The sequence below is a fragment of the Heterodontus francisci genome, chromosome 5 (genome assembly GCF_036365525.1).
Source record: "Heterodontus francisci isolate sHetFra1 chromosome 5, sHetFra1.hap1, whole genome shotgun sequence".
Taxonomy (NCBI): Eukaryota; Metazoa; Chordata; class Chondrichthyes; order Heterodontiformes; family Heterodontidae; genus Heterodontus; species Heterodontus francisci.
The window spans coordinates 31,795,551-31,818,965 of NC_090375.1; the positions used below are offsets into that span (position 1 = coordinate 31,795,551).

The window sequence follows — 23,415 nt, forward strand, 5'->3', positions numbered from 1 at the left end:
ACGGGCAAGGTTGAACAACCTGCCCCCTGATCTTGTGTGGAGGAAAATTCCTTCTTCAGAGGATTTGAACGCATGTGAAAGCAGCAGGGAGAAGAAAATCCCAAAAAGTGTGGGTGCGAGAACACAGCCCTGTTTCACACCACTCAGGATAGGAAAGGGCTCTGATGAGGAGCCACCATGTTGAATTGTGCCTTTCATATTGTCATGGAATGAGGTGATGATACTTAGTAGCTTTGGTGGACATCCGATCTTTTCTAGTAGTCTGAAGAGACCACGTCTGCTGACGAGGTCAAAGGCTTTGGTGAGATCAATGAAAGCAATGTAGAGGGGCATCTGTTGTTCACGGCATTTCTCCTGTATCTGACGAAGGGAGAACAGCATGTCAATAGTCGATCTCTCTGCACGAAAGCCACACTGTGCCTCAGGGTAGACGCGCTCGGCCAGCTTCTGGAGCCTGTTCAGAGCGACTCGAGCAAAGACTTTCCCCACTATGCTGAGCAGGGAGATTCCACGGTAGTTGTTGCAGTCACCGCGGTCACCTTTGTTTTTATAGAGGGTGATGATGTTGGCATCGCGCATGTCCTGGGGTACTGCTCCCTCGTCCCAGCACAGGCATAGCAGTTCATGTAGTGCTGAGAGTATAGCAGGCTTGGCACTCTTGATTATTTCAGGGGTAATGCTGTCCTTCCCAGGGGCTTTTCCGCTGGCTAGGGAATCAATGGCATCACTGAGTTCCGATTTGGTTGGCTGTATGTCCAGCTCATCCATGACTGGTAGAGGCTGGGCTGCATTGAGGGCAGTCTCAGTGACAGCATTCTCCCTGGAGTACAGTTCTAGGTAGTGCTCAACCCAGCGGTCCATCTGTTTGCGTTGGTCAGTGATTATGTCCCCCGATTTAGATTTGAGGGGGGTGATCTTCTTGATGGTTGGCCCAAGAGCTCTCTTCATGCCATCATACATTCCTCTGATGTTTCCGGTGTCTGAGGCCAGCTGAATATGACTGCATAGGTGTTGCCAGTAGTCGTTTGCGCAACGCCTAGCTGTTCTTTGTGCAGTACTTCTGGCTGCTTTAAGTGCTGCGGATGTTAAATCGCTGGGGGCTTTATACTAATCCTACATTAATCCCATATTCCTACCACATCCCCACCTTCCCTCAATTCCCCTACCACCTACCTACACTAGGAGCAATTTACAATGGCCAATTTACCTATCAACCTGCAAATCTTTGGCTGTGGGAGGAAACCAGAGCACCCGGCGGAAACCCACGCAGTCACAGGGAGAACTTGCAAACTCCGCACAGGCAGTACCCAGAATTGAACCCGGGTCACTGGAGCTGTGAGGCTGCATATATCGGAAAAGCAAGGGTCCCAACACTAATCCCCGGGGAACTCCATTACAAACCTTCCTCCAGCCCGAAAACCATCCATTAGCCACTATTCTTTGTTTCCTGTCACTCAGATAATTTCATATCCATGTTGCTACCGTCCCTTTTATTCCATGAGCTACAAGTTTGCTCACAAGTCTGTTGTGTGGCACTGTATCAAATGCCTTTTGAAAGTCCATGTACACCACATCAACAGCATTGCCCTCATCAATCCTCTATGTTACCCCCTCAAAAAACTCCAGCAAGTTTGTTAAACATGATTTTCCCTTAAGAAATCCATGCTGGCTTTCCTTAATTAACTTTCATGTGACCATGTGACTTGATTTTGGCCCGAATTATCTTTTCTAGAAATTTTCCCACCACCAAAGTTAAGCTGACTGGCCTGTAGTTGCTGGGCTTATGTTTACACCCTTTTTTGAACAAGGGTGTAATGTTTGCAATTCTCCAGTCCTCTGGCACCATCCCTGAGTCTAAGGAAGACTGAAAAATTATGGCCAGTGCCTTAGCGATTTCCTCCCTCAGTATCCTTGGATGCATGTCATCTGGTCCTGGTGCTTTATCCACTTTAAGTTTAGACAGCCTATCTAATACTTCCTTTTTATCAATTTTAAGCCCCTCTAGTGTCTGACTTACCTCCTCTTTCAACATTGCCTGGGTTGCATCTTCTTCCTTGGTAAAGACAGATGCAAAGCATTCACTTAATACCTTACCTACGGCCTCTGCCTCCATGTTTAAATCCCCTTTCTGGTCTCTAATCAGCCCCACTCCTCCTTTTACCACCCTTTTACTCTTTATATGCCTATGGAAAACTTTTGGATTACCTTTAATGTTAGCTGCCAGTCTCCTCTCATGCTGTCTCTTTGCTTCTCTTATTTGCTTTTTCACTTCCCCTCTGGACCTTCTATATTTTGCCTGGTTCTCAATAGTATTTTATACCTGGCATCTATTAGATGATAAATGGAATCTTACCAAACTGACCTGTTTAAATGACGAATTAAATAGCAGAATTGCGAAGATAAGAATTAAAGAATTAACATGCAGCTCTGGTGACCATTGAGGATGGACTGCAAAATAATCAATTTAACCAAAATTGTCCTGATTATCAAGTGTTACCTGACAAACACATTCCATAGAATTTAAGTTTTGGTTTAAGGAAGAAAGTTTTGGGGTGAAATTCGACTTCGACAAAGACACAAAATGGGCTGTAGCGGATTGACCACGTCCATTAAAACTATTAGAAATCAATGGAAAGTAAATCAAGCAAGGAATATAATGGGCAGATACAAGAGTAATCTTCGAAAGGAAATTACACAGTATTTACAGCACAGAAATAGGACATTTCGCTGGTGTTTATGCTTCACTCGAGCCTCCTTCCACTCTATTTACTTCATCCAACGCTATCAACATATCCTTTACAGCCTTCTGCCTCATGTACTTAACTAGCTCCCCCTTAAATGTGATTTTTGCCTCAACCACACCATTTGGTAGCCAATTCCACATTCTCAACACTCTCTGGGGAAAGAAGATTCTCCTAAATTTCTTACTGGATTTATTAGTGACTATCGTATATTTATGGCCCCTACTAGGAAAGATGTGAGGGTCCTTGAGAGGGTGCAGAGGAGATTTACCAGAATAGTTCCAGGGAGGGAGGATTTTACCTGCAAGGTTAGGTTGGAAAAGCTGGGATTGTTCTTCCTGGAGCAAAGGAGATTGAGGGGAGATTTGATAGAGGTGCACAAGATTGTGACACGCTTAGATAAGGTAGGAAAGGAAAAACTGTTCCCATTAACTGATTGTACAAGAGCTAGGGAATGAAGAAATGAAGGTTTTGGGCTCAGATGCAGGGGGAATGTGAGGAAGAACATTTTTACACAGCGAGTGGTAGTGACCTGGAACTCACTGCCCACGAGCGGGGTGGAAGCAGAGACAATCAGTGATTTCAAACCGAAATTGCAGAAATAAACATGCAGGGCTACGGGGATCGAGCGTGGGAGTGGGACTGACTGGATTGGTCCACAGAGAGCTGGCACGGACCCGATGGGCCGAATGGACTCCTTCTATGCTGTATATGACTCTATGACTCTAGCTTTGCACTTTCCCACAAGTGGAAACATCTTCTCTATGCCTACCTGATCAAACCACTTTGTAATTTTAAAGACTTCCATTAGATCACCTCTAAATCTTCTATTTGTTTTTCAAGAGAAAAGAGCTCCAGTCTGCTCAGTCTTTCCTGATAGTCATAACCTGTGTAGTGAGTGTACTGCAGTATATATCAGTGTCTTAAGGACAATGGAGATTTTTTGGGGGGAGGGAGGTGAGAAAGAGAATAAACTGATAGGATATGACACTCTGATCAGAGGATTCTCCTGGAAATGTAAGTCGTAATAACTTTGCTAATGCCATATAAAATAACAATTTTATAGAATCAGCCAACCACACAGAAGAGATCAAACAATGACATTGGTGCACATTAGTGACATTATTTCACACCTTTGAATTAGAAAAGAAAATGACAATGCTCCTTTAACAAAAGCCTCCAGGCAGGCAATATTTTAGAAAGCTATAATTGGTTGTGTTGCTATCTTACTGGGTACTGCATGGAAATAACTGAAACTGAATATACTATTAGGTAAAGAATGGGCATCTAGCCCAGACTGATAGGATGAAAATCTTTTATCTCTCTCTACTAACTATAACGATCGCTTGTGAAGTGAGTTTGTGAAGTCTCAACCCAGCTGCTAGTAGCTCTGAACCTACAGCACCATACTGCCCTGGATTCCACACCAATTGACACAAAATTTTCAATCTCACACAGAAAAAAACAAAGATAGCTTGTGTAAGAAAATGGGAAAATTCATACTGGTGTAGTCAGGGCACGCTTCTGAAGTTGGGGTTAAGGCGTTTTGTTAGCTTCAAAATAAAGTCATTTTGACTCTGCTGCTCTGTTGAGGTGAGAACATATGCAAAATTATTCCACTCCATAGCACTGAAATCCATTACTGGATCAGCTCAACATTCACCAGTATCAATTATTTAACTTAATATTATTAATAGTCGTTTGGTAGTACAGAACTTGAGTATTGCTGAAAATAGAGACATTTTGTCAAAGCTTTGCATCTTGCACTCATCAGGACAGTGCGCAAGAATAGCAATGTAAGGGAAACAACAAGTTCATACTGTATGAGAAGAGTGCTGGTTGGTTGGCAAGTGGACTCTGATTGGTAGAGGCATTGCCATGGAGAATGCACCAGTTTATGGTGATTGATAGTTTACTGCCAAGCTTTGTTTGAAATTTAAACCAGGCTGCTTGACTCTGATTGGTCAAGGCATTGTGGTAATGGCACTGCACTGGTAATCCAGAGACCCAGACTAATGCCCTCGGGACACAGGTTCCAATCCCACCATGGCAGCTTGTGGAATTTAAATTCAATTAATTAATTTTTAAAAATCTCAAATTGAAAGCTAGTCTCAGTAATGGTGCCATGAAATTATCATCAATTGTCGTCAAAACCCATCCAGTTCTCTAATGTCCTTTATGGAAGAAAATCTGCCATCCTTACCTGGTCTGAGCTACATGTGACTCTAGACCCACAGCAATGTGGTTGACTCTTAACAGCCCTCTGAAATGGTCTAGCAAGCAAGTTGTCAAGTTCAATTAGGGATAGCCACAAATGCTGGCATCCCAGCAATGCCCACGTTCCATGAAAGAATAAAAAAAACTCTGGTGACTCAAGGCCACTGAGACACCAGGAAGCTGATTTAGTTCGCCAAGTGGTAAATCCAGAATTTTAACTTATTTCAGAATGCTTCCCATAACAAGCAAAACAACAACAATGTTACAATATTCACTTAGACAGAAGGTACCTTCAAGTGCCCATCCAATTCAACCTCTGGCTCCTCCCCTGACCACGGGTTGACTGGTAGTGCTGCCAATAAAACTGGCTAACAATTCATAAAGAGTGGATTTGTGAAAAACCAACCCCCTCATACCTTCCCATTACTTTTTCTAGTCAACTTCTTCTCTGAATCTGACTGGATCTATCATAAAGATATGTGTTTTTTAAATTAATTCCTGGGATGTGGGCATCTCTGGCTAGGCCAGCATTTAGTGCCCATCCCTAATTGCCCTTGAGAAGGTGGTGGTGAGCTGCCTTCTTGAGCCGTTGCAGTCCTTAGGGTGTAGGTACACACACAGTGCTGTTAGGGAGGGAGTTCCAGGATTTTGACCCAGCAACAGTGAAGGAACTGTGATATAGTTCCAAGTCAGGATAGTGTGTGACTTGGAGGGGAACTTGCAGGTGGTGGTGTTCCCATGTATCAGTTGCCCTTGTCCTCCTAGGTGGTAGAGGTCGCAGGTTTGGAAGGTGCTGTCAAAGGAGCCTTGGTGAGTTATTGCAGTGCATGTTGTAGATGGTACACATTGCTGCAACTCTGCATTGGTGGTGAAGGGAGTGAATGTTTGTAGATGGGGTGCCAATCAAGCGGGCTGCTTTGTCCTGGATGGTGTCGAGCTTCTTGAGTGTTGTTGGAGCTACACCCATCCAGGCAAGTGGAGAGTATTCTATCACACTCCTGATTTGTGCCTTGTAGATGGTGAACAGGCTTTGGGGAGTCAGGAGGTGAGTTACTCATCGCAGGATTCCTAGCCTCTGACCTGCTCTTGTAGCCACGATAATTATATGGCTACTCCAGTTCAATTTTTGGTCAATGGTAACCCGCAGGATGTTGTTCCATCTCTGTTTCCCTATTCCACAAATATGTGTTATTCTCTTTTGCTCTCTTCCTAGACAGAAAGTTGGCAATTTGACCTCTGACTCCTCCTCTGACCAGGGGTTGACTGGTAGTGCTGCCAATAAAACTGGCTTAGAGTTCACAAGGAATGGATTTGTGAAAAAACAACCTCCTCATACCCTCCCATCCCTCGAAAAACATTTTCTCAATGGCTCCAGTTATCTTCTTTGTTAAGATATCAGAAAGCATGCTGGACATTTGAGAATAACCCCTAAAATTCAGAATCTTTATCAAGATTTGATTATAGCTTAACCCAATCCCTCCGAGGTCAAGTAGTCAGATATCGCAAAACATTACCATGATTCAATATAAAAGCAAAAATACTGCACAAAGGAGGCCATTCAGCCCACGGTGCCTGTATTAGCTCCGTTGGAACAATCCAAAAGTAAACAAATTAACCTGCCCTTTCCCCATAGCCCTGCATCTTCCTCTGCTTCTAATATTTATTCACTTTTCCCTTAAAAGATTCAATGGCCTCTGCCTTGACTGCTATCTGTGGCAAAACACTCCATACTCCAACATACCTTTGATAATCCCTCAACACTGAATTCCTAAACAGAGGGATTAAGGTTTTCTCTATTCAACCTATCAAAATTTTGCATAATTTTAAAAACCTTGATCAAATCTCCTCTTAACCTTCTATTTCCCAGTGGAAATTGTACCAGAATCTCAAGTCTTTCTCACAACTATAGTTTTTTAATCTCTGCTAACAACCTAATGAGTCTACACTATGTACTCTCTAAGGCATTAATGTTCTTTCTATAATGGGGTACTTAAAACTGCCTACAATACTCTAGCAGTGGCTAATCATTGATTTGTACAATTTGATCAATGCATCTTTACTCTTGTACTTTATGTTCTGACATATAAAACCCGAAATGCTATTGATGATTTTTTTTTTTATATAGCTTTGAATTTACCTCCAATCGCACCTTCAGGAAATTATGCATTTGAGTCCCCATCTTTCTCTGTTCATCCACAGTTCTCAATACCGTCTCATTGAGTGCATACTTCAAATAGGTCGAAAGTGTGCCACGCATATTAGTAACACATTAATAAGAAATGCTTTTGCCCACTATCTTTTAAATATATGAGCTTATTTTTAACATGCTAAAATCCAGAAGAACCTGCTACTGGTAACACACAGCACAAATTGAACCCAAAAACATGCACAAACTAGTTTATAAGCCAGCAAACCACACTGCTGCCAGACAGCTGCGCAGTAGTACTACAGTGACTGCCTTGTGGTAGTTATCCTGCAAGCCAAATGCCACAATAAGGAATAAAATCTACTGTCCTATACCAGACTGCCAAATCAGCCTCAGGTCCTGCCGGCAAAATTGGTAAGAAAACAAATATGCAGTTAAAATTAATTAGTATATATCAATCATAGCTAAAAGCTATATTTCAATTTCGATATTTAGATAATATTTTCAGGCCACTTTGCGCTGCGTGTGTGTTCATAATTAATGACATTGATTGAACTCCTAAATTAGATTACACCCTCATAATCATTCATTACATTTTTCTATCATGGAAACTTAAATAATAATCTTTGGTGAGAGAAGAACTTAAACCCCTATCACTCAGCTGGATGTGAAAATCTAGGGCCTCAAACAGCACTCTTACTATAAATTCAGAATGAGCTGAAGTAGGTTGGAGGCAGCACAGGGGAACATATAGGAGCAGGTGGATGTATAGAGACTGCCTGTGAAGTGAGCCCTCATCCTTGACTTGGACCGCCAGCTGTGAGCAATACAAATGTCTTTGTTTAAAGAGATCAGTTGGTGATGTGCCAGCTTCTGGAGAGGGACTGCTCACAAAGCAGTGGATATAGATTAATAAGCTACCTGTTGCACCAGTTACAGGCCAACTATCATATTTTTGTTCAAAACACAAGAACGTGATCCCGATTCAAAGACTGAGAAAATAACAGTGTACCTCTCCCCCACAACTAGACATGCTCACCATCATGTCACCTCTGACTAATTGACTTACAAGGAAATATAGGTTCATCAATTAGGGTGAGAGACAGTAATGGTTCACTCCCCTCCCACACATGCCCTGAAGTCAGCCATTGTCATTTAAAAGCCTCTGAATTTTTTGTACAGTCAAAAAATAATCACTTCTGGGCTGCAATGAGTAGCAACGTTGTCAACAAATGTAGGAAGATTTTCTTTGGTCATTATTGCCATTGAAATTGTAAATATATTCAAAAGGATGACAATTATAATTTTTCTAGATACAACGCCTAAGGAAAGCATCCTGCATTTCATTATCATCCGCATGGATGCTACTTTGTCGTCTTTTCTGTTCCAGGACAAAAAAACAAAAGTACAACTTGGCGTTTTGGAGGAAGACCCTTCCACATAATTTCTGGATTTGGTTTCTTTCAGTATTTTTGATTTCTATTTCAGATTTTCAATATTCATAGTTTTTATCTTCCTTTTTTGTATTTATGCTTGTTAAGCTGAGGGGAGATGTTAGTGCTGGGGATTTCAGATCCCACAGTCAGCATCAAACACTCTCAGTTCAGCTGAAACACAACCAGCTGTCCAACAATGTGCCATCCATTTTACTCCTACCTCACCCTGAGGAAAGCACCCTCGACTGCGGCAGTGCCATTTTTCCACTTCTCACAACAAATATCCTTATGTGTTGTCGACTTAGGCGAGCTAAAACAACAACTTATATTTATATAGCACTTTTAACATAATAAAACATCCCAAGGTGCTTTACAGGAGCATTATAAAACAACGTATGACACAAAAGAGCCACAAAAGGAGATATTAGGTCAGATGACCAAAAGCTTGGTCAAAGAGGTAGTTTTAAGGAATGTCTTAAAGGAGGAAAGTGAGGTGGAGAGGCGTAGAGGTGTGGGGAGGGCATGCCATATCTTCAGGCTTAGGCAACTGAAGGCGGAGCCACCAATGGTGGAGTGATTAAAATCAGGGATGCACAAGAGACCAGAATTAGATGAGCACAGATATCTTGGAGGGTTGTGGGCTGGAGAAGATTACAGAGAGAGGAAGTGGTAAGGCTATGGAGGGATTTGAAAACAAGGATGAGAAATTTTTAATCAAGCTGTTGCTTGACCAGGAACTAATGTAGGTCAGCGAGCACAGGGGGCTAGGGGAATGGGATGGTGTGAGTTAAGACACAGGCGGCAGAGTTTAAGTTGATCTCAGGTTTACGGAAAATAAAATGTGGAAGAACAGCTAGGAGTGCATTAGAATAGTCAGGTCTAGAGGTAATGAAGGCATGAATGAGGGTTTCAGCAGCAGATGAGCTGAGACAGGGGTGAAGTCAGATGATGTTATGGAGGTGGAAATAGGCACTCTTAATGATGGAACGAATATGAGGTTGGAAGCTCAGGGGTCAAATGTGACACCAAGTTTGTGAACAGACTGGCTTAATCTCAGACTGTTGCCAGGGAGAGGGATGGAGTTGATAACTAGGGAACGGAGTTTGGAGAGGGCACCGGAAACAATGGCTTCAGTCTTCCCAATATTTAATTGGAGGAAACTTCTGCCCATCCAGTACTGGATGCCGGATAAGCAGTCTGATAATTTAGCAACAGTGGAAGAGTTGAGAGAAGTGGTGGTGAGGTAGAGCTGAGTGTCGTCAGCATACATGTGAAAACTAATAGTGTGTTTTCGGATGATGTTGCTGAGGGGCAGCGTGTGGATGAGGAATAGGAGAGGGCCAAGGATAGATCCTGGGGAACACCAGAAGTAATGGCGCAGACAAAAAAAGAGAAAATGCTGGAAATACTCAGCAGATCAGGCAACATCTGTGGGGAGAGAAACAGCATTATCATTTCACCTTTCACGAGAACTATCATCGACCTGAAACATAAGCATTTTTTTCTCCCTCTCCAAAGATGCTGCCAGATCTGCTGAGTATGTTCAGCAATTTCTGTTTTGTTGTCAAATTTTCAGCATCTGCAGTATCTTGCTAATTTGTACTTCACACCCATGACCACCAGGAACTGGACTGAGACTATCTAGCTTATTTCACACAGGGCCATACCTCTAGTAGACAAAGCAGACATCAATTCCACGAGTGATTGCTTATATCAAGTGGAAGGACCAGACGCCTAGCTCTGAAAGACCAATGGCCAATCTACTGCATCAACCAATTTTAGACAGGCCTTGGACCTCCCAGTTGCCCAGCGCTGATCCTGGGTCCAAATAGCAGACCCAGATGAATTCTTGCCGCCCTCATTCCAAATTCAGATGGTATTTATACAGAACTGAATGGTTTCCACAGTATTTAGGCAGGCTTGAAATAATTCCCTGTTATGTCATCCTGTGCATTTGTTGCTGCATCTTGTACCTCTAATAATGTTAACTAACCCAAAGAAAAAGTTAACAAACGGGAACATATTTTAGCAAATTAGAAATAATATCAATTTCCAAAGTTGGTGTTTATTATATTTATCTTTCCTCACCATCAAGTAAACAGACAAAAATAAATGTAACTGCTTGAGAATAATAAAATCTGTTTGATTACAAAGTAAAGTGGAACAAATTTCTATATTTGTTTCAAGGGAATTCTCTGAGTGTTTGCTATATTTTATCCAATTTAAAACATTCTCAGAAATCAGACTGGCAGATACCACATATTTTATGAAAATTGTTAGGATTGTCTGCTGCAATTGAGTTCATTGTCTCTGGACTAGGGAAGGGAATCACCATCTAGGGTTTCTCTTCCAGATTGTTACCCTGCTGCAAAGTGAACATCATTGGTTGTTGGTGAGCCTGCCAACACTGTTTAAGCTCCCAGTAAAGAATGGTGATTTGGACAAGGTATCAGAGGGCCATTAGGGATAGTCCAGACTGAAGCAGCTTCTTCAGGAAAAGTTGCAAGACAATTAGAGAATGAAGAGAAAACAAAAAGAAACAAAACCAAGGGATAATCTTCTGACTTTGTGCTCTTGGCCTTGCCTGTCAGAAGTGCATATTGGAAATTTGGGCACTTATGATTTTCAAACCATTTGAATTAATGGACAAAAGATTGTGCAAAGTAAAGGTGGACAAGGCTGTCTACTAGGAGAGTAAGGGCAGGAAATTACACTTAATGGGATAGCTTTTAAGGCCACCCACTCAGCATTGAGCACCCCAAAAGTGGTGGGAAATGTTTGACCACCCATTCTCATTATTGCTATGGCAACCACAATCTTCCCCTGGGTCTAGCAATGGGTGACTGGAGCATCCGCCTCAGTCAGGTGATAGGGCCATTTAAAATACAAATCAGAGTCCTATGTATGCCATTGTAGAAGAGGACTGTGTGCATTGTGTGCTGCATATGCTCTGCCCAGAATCAGCTGGCAGGTCAGTCTTAATGAATCTAACAGGTGAATATGTGTATATTTTACTGGCACAAAGAGGAGATGGTCTGTTTCTCTGGGCTCTACAAAATCAGCCTAGACTGCATATTCCTCCCCCACTTCCCCACCTCCCTCGATCACCCCCTCCTCCCCGCCCCCCCGGGAATTACTTCCTTCTAGCCTGGAAGCCAACTGGGTACCCAATAATGTGGCAGCCTGGGCCCAGTAGGCACCCATTTTCTGCCGACAGCCCTTTGGTCAAATCTGAAGGAAACCCCCACCCTCAAAATGGACCAAGCCTCCAGCCGAATAACAAGCAGCCAGCTTGCCCATAGTCTTCTCAGTGTGAACATGTACCCCAATGTGTTTGGTGTAACAGTGCATTTTTACGATTTGCCTGTGTAGGGTAGGGAGATAGTGTTCAAAATAGAAAGATGGTGTAATAGATTACTTAAGATTTATTTCAATCTTTTTGTACCCCTCAGCCCTCTGCTCCCCTGAAAGCTTGAGTTGTTTCCAGATTACAGTTTAAAGAGTACAGTCTCACCCAAGTGGCCATCCCCCCTGGGTGAGCTTCGAGAGTGATTGTTGAAAAGAAATTCATCTAGGTGGAGCATCACAGATGAGCCTAACCCCAAAATCCATGCTCATGCATTTTCTGAATACCGATCAGGAGCAGAAACCTGATTATTTTGCACAACAATGTTGAGGCCAATTATAGCATCACAGCCACGATCAGTTAGCTTCACACAGACCGGGGATCTAACCCGAAATGGTATGGTTGCATTCCACACTGGACAGTGTGTTTACCCACTGAGTCATAGGAAAACTCTTCTGTTCTAATTTCCAACCGAACATTGCATGATATACTTTAAAAGATAATTACTGGCAGATGTAACTGGCAGCACACTGACACGGTTTCACTGGTCACACATCATTGCTGACAGGCCTGGAGAAATATCTTACAAAGCGACTCTGGCAGATGCCAAAACGCCTTTAAATTTCTTGAGAAGTGTGAATTCCCTCCAAAACTAAGGTGTTTTTGAACAGACTACCTGATCCTGATTTATTCTTTGAATACTATAAATGAAGCAATAGTGTGTTTCTGGTAGGGTAGTTGCTTTAATTCCACTATGTAACATCATTTGAATCTTGTAACTTAGCAGATGTTAAATTGGAAGAAGGACAAGAGGATTTAGAAAGACTGAAAAAAGTCTTTCGGTACTCAAAGGGTTTGAACTGCCTGGGGAATAGAAGCATATAGCATTGTGCCAAAAAACAGGAAAGCACTCAGCTGCTGACTCAAACGTGGTACGCTGTAAAACAATGCAAGGCCCTGACCAACACTGATTGACATTGTATCATGAAAGGAAGTCAGGCTAGCGACATAATGAAAGATACATAAAGAGAATAGCTGATCCCAGGGCAGTGGCGTATTTTAGGTTACTGTCTGCGACAGGGTTTATTATGGTGGAAGAACTGGGTGGGGTGGCTGGGCCTCTCATGGTTGAACTAAAGCCATAAACTGGCATGTTTGTCAATATAGTACTTCTCAATGGGAGCTCAGTTTTAAATGAAGCTTGACTGTCTCAGATAGATATTTGCTATTTCATTGGAATGAAATACATGGGCAAAGAGAACTAATTGTTGTTGGAATCCAATCCCAGCTTGTAAGGTAGTGGTAGAAAGAGGCAGACAGACAATAAAATGCTTTCAGATCTATTGAGCGATTTTCCTACAGCCTGTGTTGTACAAAAGACATATGTAGAGATTTAACGTTCACTTATACGGAAAGCTAGGCCTTCCAGCATACTAACTGTAACCTCTTAACTATCCTGTGATTGTTGAGACACCTGCTGTAATGCATGTATCAATGCAACAATTTCTTTCTGCTTTATTTGGTAATGCCTTAAAGGAGGAGACTGTGCTGTGAATGTAAAGTGGAAAGATAGTGCACAAAACAGATACTTTTCTATATAACTATTCCCTTATTGTTTGCATTTCAAAAATTGTAGATAATTATGTAATTTTTGTATATCTTAATGTGTTATGTCATGATCACTCACTGAATTCCATCAGTTAATTTGATGACGTTATGTGGATGATATCTATTATGGAGAAGTGACTATGAAACTGTTTTTCAACGGACTAAAATCATCCTGACAATCAGTTTTCTGCTGTCAATTAAATAAATTAAAGTCAGAATTTCAACAATCAAGGGCAGTTATGCGGGACAATGCTTTCCTACACCTTCCTTGCCTTTCTAGATCTGTTCCATGTCTATACTTTTTTATTCGAAAGGTTAAAACACTTTACTGGCTTTTCCTTGGGGCCTTATTAGTTTCCCTTTGTTGATTAGGTTAGGGAAATTTGGGAGCACTCTGCTGATGTGAGACAACAGGATTCTCTTGCAATGGGCCTACTTTGTACCACTTTTGTGAGTGTGCGCTCACACTATTTTCACACTACGACACCCAGTCTTCACTGAGTATTCCTTCTCCTTTAAAATTAGCCAGTTATGAATTTGGAATTTTACAGAGATCCCTGTACTACAAAACAAATAGAAATGAAACTAACAGCTCAGTAGCACTAGCTCTCTGCTTTATCATCAGTTAACTACCCACCCCACCCCCAATCCAATCATTTCCTAATCTAAACCATGTTAGTTGGACATTCATGATATTCCTGCAGGAGTGAGGGAAAAATTAAACAGGTTAGTCCATCCTGGATAATACTTGGTACTGTCAGCAACTGTTCTAAGGACTCAAGGTAACATACAGAGATCGAAGAGCAATCTTTCCCTTGTCCTCTCAGCAACACAGACATGTTAGGGGGTAAGTGGCCAAAGCCACATCCATGGTAGCTTTTGAAGGAAGTTGGCGGGGTGGCTGCGGGTGGAGTGGTGAACAAGGTAAAGTTACTTAAGCAGTCATTCAGCCTCCTCTGGTCAAAGACACCAAGTACATACTTTGTGATGACAATTTTTGGTAGGCTGCCACATGTGATTTCTCATGGCATTCTATGGCCGACCACTTCATTCTCCACCCATGTCGCTTTTTTTGTGCCACCCGCACAGCCCCCCCCCCCCCCCCCTGTGGTATTCCTGAGACTTGGTTTTACTCCTACCTAAACAAGTGCAGTCAGGAGATCTCCTGTAATGGCTGTACCTCTGATTGTTGTAAGGCCATGCTGGATGTGCCCCAAGGTTCCACCCTTGACCCCTGTTTTTCCTTCTCTACATGCTACCCCTCGATGATATCATTGCAAGCAATGAGGCAGCCTTCCAATTTGCACTGGCGACACCCAACATTACATTTCCTCTATCCTCCTTGATTCCCTGACCATTAATATGCTAAACCAACTGCTTATTCAGTAACAAGTTGAAAATGAGCAATAATTTAAGATGCTCAAGAACAAAGGCACCATGTTTAGTTCCAACCAAAACCTTAACCTAGCCCATGATTCTATACTCCTTCCCAGCTGCTCACACAGGCTGAACCTGACTGTGCACAACCTTTATGTCCTGTTTCACTTCTCTACCATTAATTGTACTTTATTGGGTCATTTTTGGGGCCTTCACTAGGCTTTGAATAGACCTCATACCAACTCTCAGTTGGCGAGACTGCTACTGGGAATATATTATACTTTAGCTCCAGGGACTAAACCGAGAGTGCCACCAGCTTTCATCAAATAAGTGCCAGACCCAAATCTGTTTGCCTAGTGGACCATTCATAGAATAAAAGAAGCTTCCAGAAATTGCTAGGAGGAGGGTATCGGGCTATTGAGAGAGAAGAGAGCAGTGGGATTAGTTTTGGATTGGTCTATAAATGCCAACACAGACACAATGGTGGGAATAGCCCCCTTCTCTGCTGCTAACTCCTACAGTGCAAATTACATAGAGTAACCACAATGTGATATTACAGCACAAAAACTACCTTTGCAATTAAAAATGGTTTTGTGATTAACCAAGAGCAACATATAAAAGCCAACTAGTCTCACCTGGGCCAGTTTGTTTTTCAGAGTGGGCCCATTGGCCCAAAGAAAGCCCAGACTGCGGTTCAACCCCAAAATTACCATAACAAAAGATAGAGCAAAAATACACCATGGACAAAGTACAATTCTCCCAGGCTTCACTTCCCATTCACTTCACTGGATAGTTAAGGTTTCAGTTACACTGGCCACTTTTGAGTCAGCAACACCTCGCTGTATAACTCAATAGCCTGGTCTCAACCTGACTCCCCAGCACACTAAACAATGGCAGCAATCCCTTTAGGATTCCATCTCAAACTACTTGGGTGGAATGTCAATTTCATTCTGGTGTAAAGTGGGTTCAAAAAGTGTCGCTTGCTAAATTTAGTTTTCAGTCCGTTTAATGTTGAACGAAAGCAAGTGCTGCCGCCTATATTCTCTTAGTCACCGGGAGCCGAGCTCTGACAGGCATACAAGTACAGTATGTAGCTGCTGGCAGCAAGAACGTGGGTGGTAATTTGCAGTATCACCGGGGTCATGCCAACTGTGACAGTTCCCAGTCTCAGAGCAGTAGCTGTAAGTTGCAGCCTTAGCCCTTATGAATCAAATACAGCCCTCGACCATGGCTAGTAAATTGGTTTGTTGGATTTCGCTGCACTGATCACTATACAGCAATGATAATCCAGCGGCTCATTCTAACTGCCTGACTGACTGGCAGCTCGGTTTCCTGATGGAATAAACACAGTAGATGTTGTGAAGTTTCCTGCATCTCAGTATGTCAGAATGAGATCACCAAATCTGTGTCAAGATGGTTAAAGGACATTTGTCACACTTTTTCTGACTAGAATGAAATTAAACAATTGTATTGGGATTTCACCCCCCCCCCCCCCCCCCCTCCCCTGAGTTTCGGATGTTTCATGTCTGTCGGTCTGTCTCTGAGTGAAATCGCTCTCTGATGAGAAACACCTTGACACTTCGGTCCTGTTGAATTCATTTTCAGTGGCGTTCAGGGAAGATTTTGCATTATTAACACTGCTGTTTCAGGGCTTCAGGACACAAGTAATCAAAACAGGAGAATACAATGTTTATTTAAGAGCAATTCTCCCAGTTTCGTTCACAATTATAACCTTTAGGTCATGACATCATCGCTTTACAAAGTCATTACTCAGAAGCCTTAAATCAAAATAACAGCTTTTGACACGTTAGCCGGTTGCACCTGTGGGAAGTGATGTATGGTGAAGGAAAATGCGAAGCCATGAATGAATCCCGCTATTTCATTGTATTACACAGTGCGTTAGAGACTCCCTGTGTACAGCAGGAGCACAGCCAGTTCACCAACACTGAAAACTCTGATTTCATATTACAGACACAGCCTCACTCAGCTCTCGCTCTGGGATGTCTCGGGGTTATAGCCAGCAGCTCAACTCATTAAACCCTCTATTCTTCCCCAATTAACAGCAATGACAAGCACTGGCAGTAAAATCCGAGGCGGCAGAGAAATTAAACCTGAGTAAGTTGTGCCCACGTTTAATTTCTCCATTCACTATATTTTAGACCACTTTTTTTTCCAAAGTTTTAGTTCATTGCATCCTTTCTTAAGGTTCTACTGGATTCCCAGAGAATCAAAGCCCCAATCTATCCTGAGGTTTCAGATCCCAGTTTCCCCAATTTGGGAGCCCACCTATTTCTATGAGCGAAGTTTCTAATTCCCACCAGTTCGAGTGGTTTCCGGACGCTCAGTGTTTAAGACCTGCGACAGGTGAGAGGCCACTGTGTCTGGGTAAACTCATGCAGCCAGAGAGAGCCCCAGCCGTCCTCATTGTGCACCACCTGTTAGATGACTCCCACTACCCAGCTCCTGGACCCTTACAGTTAGATTGTGTGAATAATTTCCTGCCAATTTTCGTTTGCCTTCCTCTTGCCCTACCTTTTAGTTTGAAGTTTATTTTTGATTTCACACTGCTCATCATTTTATATCTCCATGCTGACAAGTTTTTGCTTATAACTAACTGCTCTCTCCCTCTAGACATCACCTCCCCTTTTTCGAAGACTGATTAAATATTTCCCCTGCGTCTTGAAGCAACTGTGCAATGTGCAGTCTGTGCTCTGACCAGCTATTACCGAATTGGAGGGTAATTTGCAGTTCAGCTATTATTGGTTTTGCGACATGTTGAATCAAGTGGATTAATTCCCCCGCCCCGCAACGCCATCCTGAGCTGTTTCCACAAATTCATGAAGAGTTTATGTCACTTCCCCCCCCCCCCCCCCCCGCCTCCCAAAAAATGTTCCGCACTTTCCCGGAGTCGGGAATCTCCAAGTGCTTCCTGGAGTTTCAGATCTCCAGTTTCTTTTCCTCGAGTTTTCTGTTTCATTCCGTTCAGCTCTAAACAATCACAAAGTTACCGAGCCTGCAGGAAGCGGGCAGTGAAAAGTTTCCTGTTGTATCAAACTGTGCGGATCCCACAGCGGCTGTGGATTGGAGGAGAGGGCTCGGGCACTGCGGCTCACTGAGCTCTCAGTCGCTGCAAGGGGCATTTTAACACCCCCTCCCCCCAAAAAAATGACGGAATGACACATTCCAACTACAGCCTGTGAAGCTGCTGAAAGTGAAATGACACAAGATTAAAACTTTCCTCCAGGACTGAGTGTGTTGAGTGGAGGCGAGCGGCAGGTAGCTGCTGAACCGGTGTTGAGTGTGAGCACAGGAAACAGCCATAAGTTTAGAAATATTCCCCTCGGTCACTGAGAGCCGGTTGTAAACAGTATCAGGATAGCAAGCCCGGGGTTAACCGCCCCTCTGCTCAGCCTTCACTTTAAACAGGAGGGCGACAGCGAACAGGAAACCTCCTCAATGCGAAACAAACCCCCTCTGCAGGGTTACATAGAACCCACCATTACAATCCAGATCAATATGCAGAGTTTAGGAAGCTGCAATGAGGGGGGAAGAGGGCAGGAGGCCCCCAGGGTTTGAGGGGTGAGGGAGAAGACAGTCTCCGGGGCTGAAGTTCTCGGAAAAATCAGGGTGGAATGGCTGGTGGTCAGATCTGAAGTTTCCAGGGCTGAAGAGTCGGGCTTGAGGATGTCACAATGTACGGGGTGGGGATGGAGGATGGGGGTCGGGGGAAGTTGAGGCCCCAGAACTGAAACTGTGAGATCGGTTCAAAGCTCAGGGTCCCAAGACTAGGTCCCAGAACTAGCGGAGGGGGCGGGGGTCTCAGGACAGGTTCCCAGTGTAAGGGGAGGGGGGAGGTCCCAGGACAGGCTCCCAACATAGTGAGAGAGTCCCAGGACCTGGTCCCAGAGTAAGGGAGGGGAGTCCCAGGACAGGGTCCCAAGGATAGGGAGAGGGGTGTCAGGATGGGAGTGCCCCAGGACGGGGTCCCAGATATGGGGAGAGGGTTCCAGGCAGGGCTGGGTCTCAGGAATAAGGCAATCCAGGACGGGGCTCCCAGAAAGGGTCCAGGATTCAGGATTGAGACTTGCAGGGTCTGGGATTTGAGGAGCTGGTCTCCCAAGGCCAGCTGGCTGCAGTCATCACTTTGCACACATTGAGGTTCCTCTTACCTGCAAACGTCTGTCCTCTGACTCTCAGGAAAAGACTCAGCCCCACCAGGAGGAAACTTAGAAGCCGCTTCATCGCTCACACTGGCTGAAATGATGGGAAAGCTGCCTTTCCCTGTTTTTTCCTGCCTTTCCTGCTCCTCGGCCTTTGGGGCTTTCTTCTTTCTCTTCTTTTTTTCCCAAGTTAAATTCCTCACGCGTTCAGCTTTTTTCCACTACTTCTGGTTACTTGGCTCTGACAGACTGGCCAGGAAAGAGCTGACGTCGGGCGGAGCGCGTGTCCGCCGCCCCTGAAGCGCGTTCTCGCGCCCTCTCCTGAGCTCGGGGACGCGCCTGGTTGGCGGCTCTCGGGCACGCGCAGCTCTCTCCACTCGCGGCGGAACCAGCACCGGCCCCAGTAAAACCAACAGGTCAACCGGGAATATCACCCACCGGGCGATAGATCAGACATCAGCTCACCTAGAGAGGGAGGGGAAAAAGGGAGAGGGAGGGAAGGGGAAAAGGGAGGGGGGGAAACGAGAGGGGGAGGGGGAATGGGAGAGGGAAGGGAAATGGGAGAGGGAGGGGGAGGGGGAGGGGCAATGGGAGAGGGAGGGGAAATGGGACAGGGAGGAGGAATGGGAGAGGGAGGGGGAAAAGGAGAGGGGAAAGGGAGAGAGAAGGGAGGAGGGAGGGGGAATGGGAGAGGGAGGGGGGAAGGGAGGAGGTAAGGGGGAAGGAGGAAAGGGTGAGGGAGAGGGGAAAGGGTGAGGGAGGGGGGAAAGGGTGAAGGAGGGGAAAAGGGAGAGGGGGAGGGGAAAAGGGAGAGGGGGAGGGGGAGGGGAAAGGGGAGGAGAGGGGGAGGGGAAAGGGGAGGAGAGGGGGAGGGGAAAAGGGAGGGGGGAAAGGGAGAGGGAGGGAGATGGGGAGGAATAGGAGGGGGAAGGGAGAGGGAGGGAGTGGAAAAAGAAAGAGGGAGGAAGGGGGAGAGGGAGCGAGGGGGAGAGGGAGGGGGGAGAGGGAGCGAGGGGGAGAGGGAGGGGTGAGAGGGAAGGAGGAGAGGGAGGGACAGGGAGAAGGGGGGAAGAGAGGGAGGGAAGGGAAGGAGGGATAGGGAGGGAGGTGGGGAGGAGAGAAAGGGAGTAGGTGAGGGGGAAATGGGAGGGAGGGAGAGGCTGGGGGATGGTGGGAGGGAGTGCGAGAGAGAGGGGAAGTGGGAGGGAAGGAGGGTGTGGGGAAAGGAGGGAGGAGTGAGGGAGAGAGAGAGGGAAAGGGAGCGGGAGGGTAGGGGGAGAGAGAGAGAGGGAGGGAGGGGAGAAATGGAGAGGGAGGGAGGGGTAAGAGGGAGGGAGGGGTTGGGAGGGACCGAGATGAAGGAGAGAGGGAGGGAGGGGATGGTAAGAGAGAGGGTGGGGGAGATGGAGGGAGGGGGAGAGGGAGGGGGAGGGAGAGAGTGAGAGGAGGAGAGGAAGGGGGAGAGAGGGAAAAGGAGGGGTAGAGGGGAGAGGGAGAAGAAGAAGGAGAAAGAGGGAGAGTTGAGATACGGGGAGACAGAAAGGAGAGAGGGAGTGAGGGAGGGAATGAGAGAGGGAGGGAGGGAGAGAAGAGGGGTTGGAGGAAGGGAGGGAGAGAGGAGACAGGGTGGAAGGGAGGGAGAGGGAGGAGGAGGAGTAGGAGGAAGGGAGGGAGGGAGGGAGGGAGAAAGAAAGGATTGAAAATGGCTGCAGGGAGCCACCTGCACTGGAGCCTAAAACAGCCCAGAGGTTTCAGCAGTCCCATCCCAAGCCAGCCAACAGCCTTAATGGGCACTGCAGGGTGCATAGAGGGTGTTCTACCTACTGATAACAGTATAATTTAAGTTGGGATGGTTCTCTTTGCTGTTGGCACTTTGTAACTTATTTTGTCTTATATTATTTTAATTGGGCCATAGGGTTCTCTCCTGTATAAATGGTGCTCTTAAATGGGGCACTTGGTGTTGTTTGGTGACCTTGGAGCAAGCCAATGGCACTCTTTTTTTGGACCATCAAAACGGCCCACCCCAAACCAGCAGTCAATTTCCACAGAGTTCACTGACACTAGACTAAAATTACACACTCTCTGGGGTTGCATAGTTATTTGTGTATCTGTGGTGAAGATCAGCAACGTTGAAAACTACTCTTGGGCAACAGATCCAACTCTCAAATAATTTATGAAGAGGCAACGTTATTTTGAATGGGCCGTTCAATGTGTTTATTTTCTTTCAGCTAAATTTTTTTCTCTCTTTTTGTTGAGTCTTAACTTTTGTAAGTGCCAGCGACTGGCACTCTTGCACCTGGTACGGTTTGATTCTGGAGTGAACGAGGCTTTGCTTCAATTCGACTTGGGCAGTCTGAGCCAAGAGATGCATTATATCCCTGTTGAGAGGAGAGAATTACTGTTTTGGCAAGTTGGGCTCTTGTCAGAGTAAAGTTTGTTTAGTGTCTCTGTTACTGCACCTTTTGCTTGGCTTAAAGTTTATCTGAGAACCTGGGCAACCAACAGGACTTTTTTCTTTTGGATTACCCAGTTTGTTACTAGTTACCGTAACTTTCCATGTATAATCAGCGACAGTTACTAAAGGAAAAACAGAGCATAAAGATATAGACCATTGAAATGGTTCTTTCTTTCAAGCCAGCCTAGTTAGTTAGTAGGTTCTGGTTCAGCAGAGAAACCCTGAATATTCTCACATGTAACTGAGGGATACAACTCCACCACTGACTGAAGTTGCCAACTCTCCAGGATTGCCCTGGAGTCTCCAAATATTAACAATTAATCTCCTGAACACTGCTTTTAGAAACCCTGGAGAAAACATAGTGGGGAATTAAAAATGTTTTTTTAAACTTTATTTTCTTGGAAGGATTTCATTTATTAGTCATAAAAATATTGGAGGTAGGGGGGTGGGGCTGCAGATAGGCTGTTTGACTGACAGTCAAGAATCGTCCAATCCAGTAATGAACAGTCTGTTCACTTTCTAATTGGTGGGGGGGAGGATGATCTGCCAAGAATGTTCCTGTTGGGCAACCAATGGCGGGAGTGTGGGAATGGGGGGGGGTCATGTGACATATCCTCCTGAATACGTCCAGCCAGAGTTTGCAACCCTACCACCCACCCATGAACAACCTTCTGCTCCCAGATAAATAGAATATAGAAAAAAGGGTAAACTTCAAGTTAATTTAATAGAAAACGTCCAGCGAGTCCATCTTAAATAATTTTACTGCACTTAATGCCTGTATTGTCAATAATATCAACAGCATTAATATAGTGCCTTGAGCATAAAAAGTCCAAAGGCACTTAACAAATCTAGAGATAAGAAAAGAATGCTGAGCCAGGAAGGGAGAAATTAGGAGGGGAGACTTGGACGGAAAGATATGTTCTCAGGAGGTATTTTAAGGTGGAGAGAGAGGTGGCACTGGTTGGTAATTAGATTTAAAGCAACAACAACAACAATTTGTATTTATATAGCACCTGTAACAGAACAAAATGTCCCAAGGTGCTTCACAGGAGCATTATAAAGCAAAATTTGAACCAAGCAACATAAGGCCATATTAAGACAGATGGCCAAAAGCTTGGTCAAGGAGGTTTTAAGGAGCTCCTAAAGGAGGAAAGAGGCAGAGAGGTTTAGAGCTTAGGGCCTTGGCAGCTGAAGGCACGGCTACCAGTGATGGAGGCATTAAAATCGGAGATGCTCAAGAGGCCAGAATTAGAGCAGAGGGTTGTAGGGCTGGTGGAGATTACAGAGGAGTGAGGCCATGGAGGAATTTGAAAACAAGTTTGAAAACTTAAAAATCAAGGCGTTCCTTAACCGGAAGCCAATGTAGATCAGCGAGTGCAGGGGTGATGGGTGAATGGGACTTCGTGTAAGTAAGGACGCAGGCAGTATTGGATGATCTTAAGTTTATGGAAGGTAGAATGTGGAAGGCTAGCCAGGAGTGCATTAGAATAGTCAATTCTGGAGGCAACAAAGGCATGGATGAGGGTTTCAGCAGTGGATGAGCTAAGGTAAGGTCAGTGTTTCCCAAACTAACCTGAAAGGCAAATATTTCCATTGACCCTAATCCTAAAACAATGCCAATATCCCTGCCAATCCTCATTCTAAAATTCAAAAATAGTTTTACCCTGGCCTTAAAGAAAAAATGGCATTTATAATTACCGTAATCCCCAAATAAAGTGCTGTCTATTTTTGTACGAACCTAAAATGAGGCTTGTGTTTTTTGCCAACACATGGCTAGCGTTGCTGCTAAATTTAATGCATGGGTATATACATTGGAGGCGGTGATGGAGTCCTGAACTTCCCTCCCCTGCTCCTACCCAAAGACTTAGTAAAGCAAATCTGCTTTGCCTCAGGGAGAGAAGATTCAAGAAAAACATACAAACAGGTCTT

General features: G+C 44.6%; 1 protein-coding gene across 4 annotated transcripts in view; it reads right to left on the bottom strand.

The window, feature by feature from the left end:
• LOC137369795 (receptor-type tyrosine-protein phosphatase mu-like) overlaps window positions 1–19,376 on the bottom strand; it is a 991,520-nt gene extending 972,144 nt beyond the window's left edge. For all 4 annotated transcript variants that reach the window (XM_068031279.1, XM_068031278.1, XM_068031276.1 and 1 more), the window contains exon 1: window positions 19,041–19,376. In XM_068031279.1, the coding sequence (XP_067887380.1) occupies window positions 19,041–19,113 (73 nt within the window). In that variant the 5' untranslated portion in view covers window positions 19,114–19,376. The remainder of the gene's footprint in view (window positions 1–19,040) is intronic.
• Between the last annotated feature and the right edge of the window lie 4,039 nt (window positions 19,377–23,415).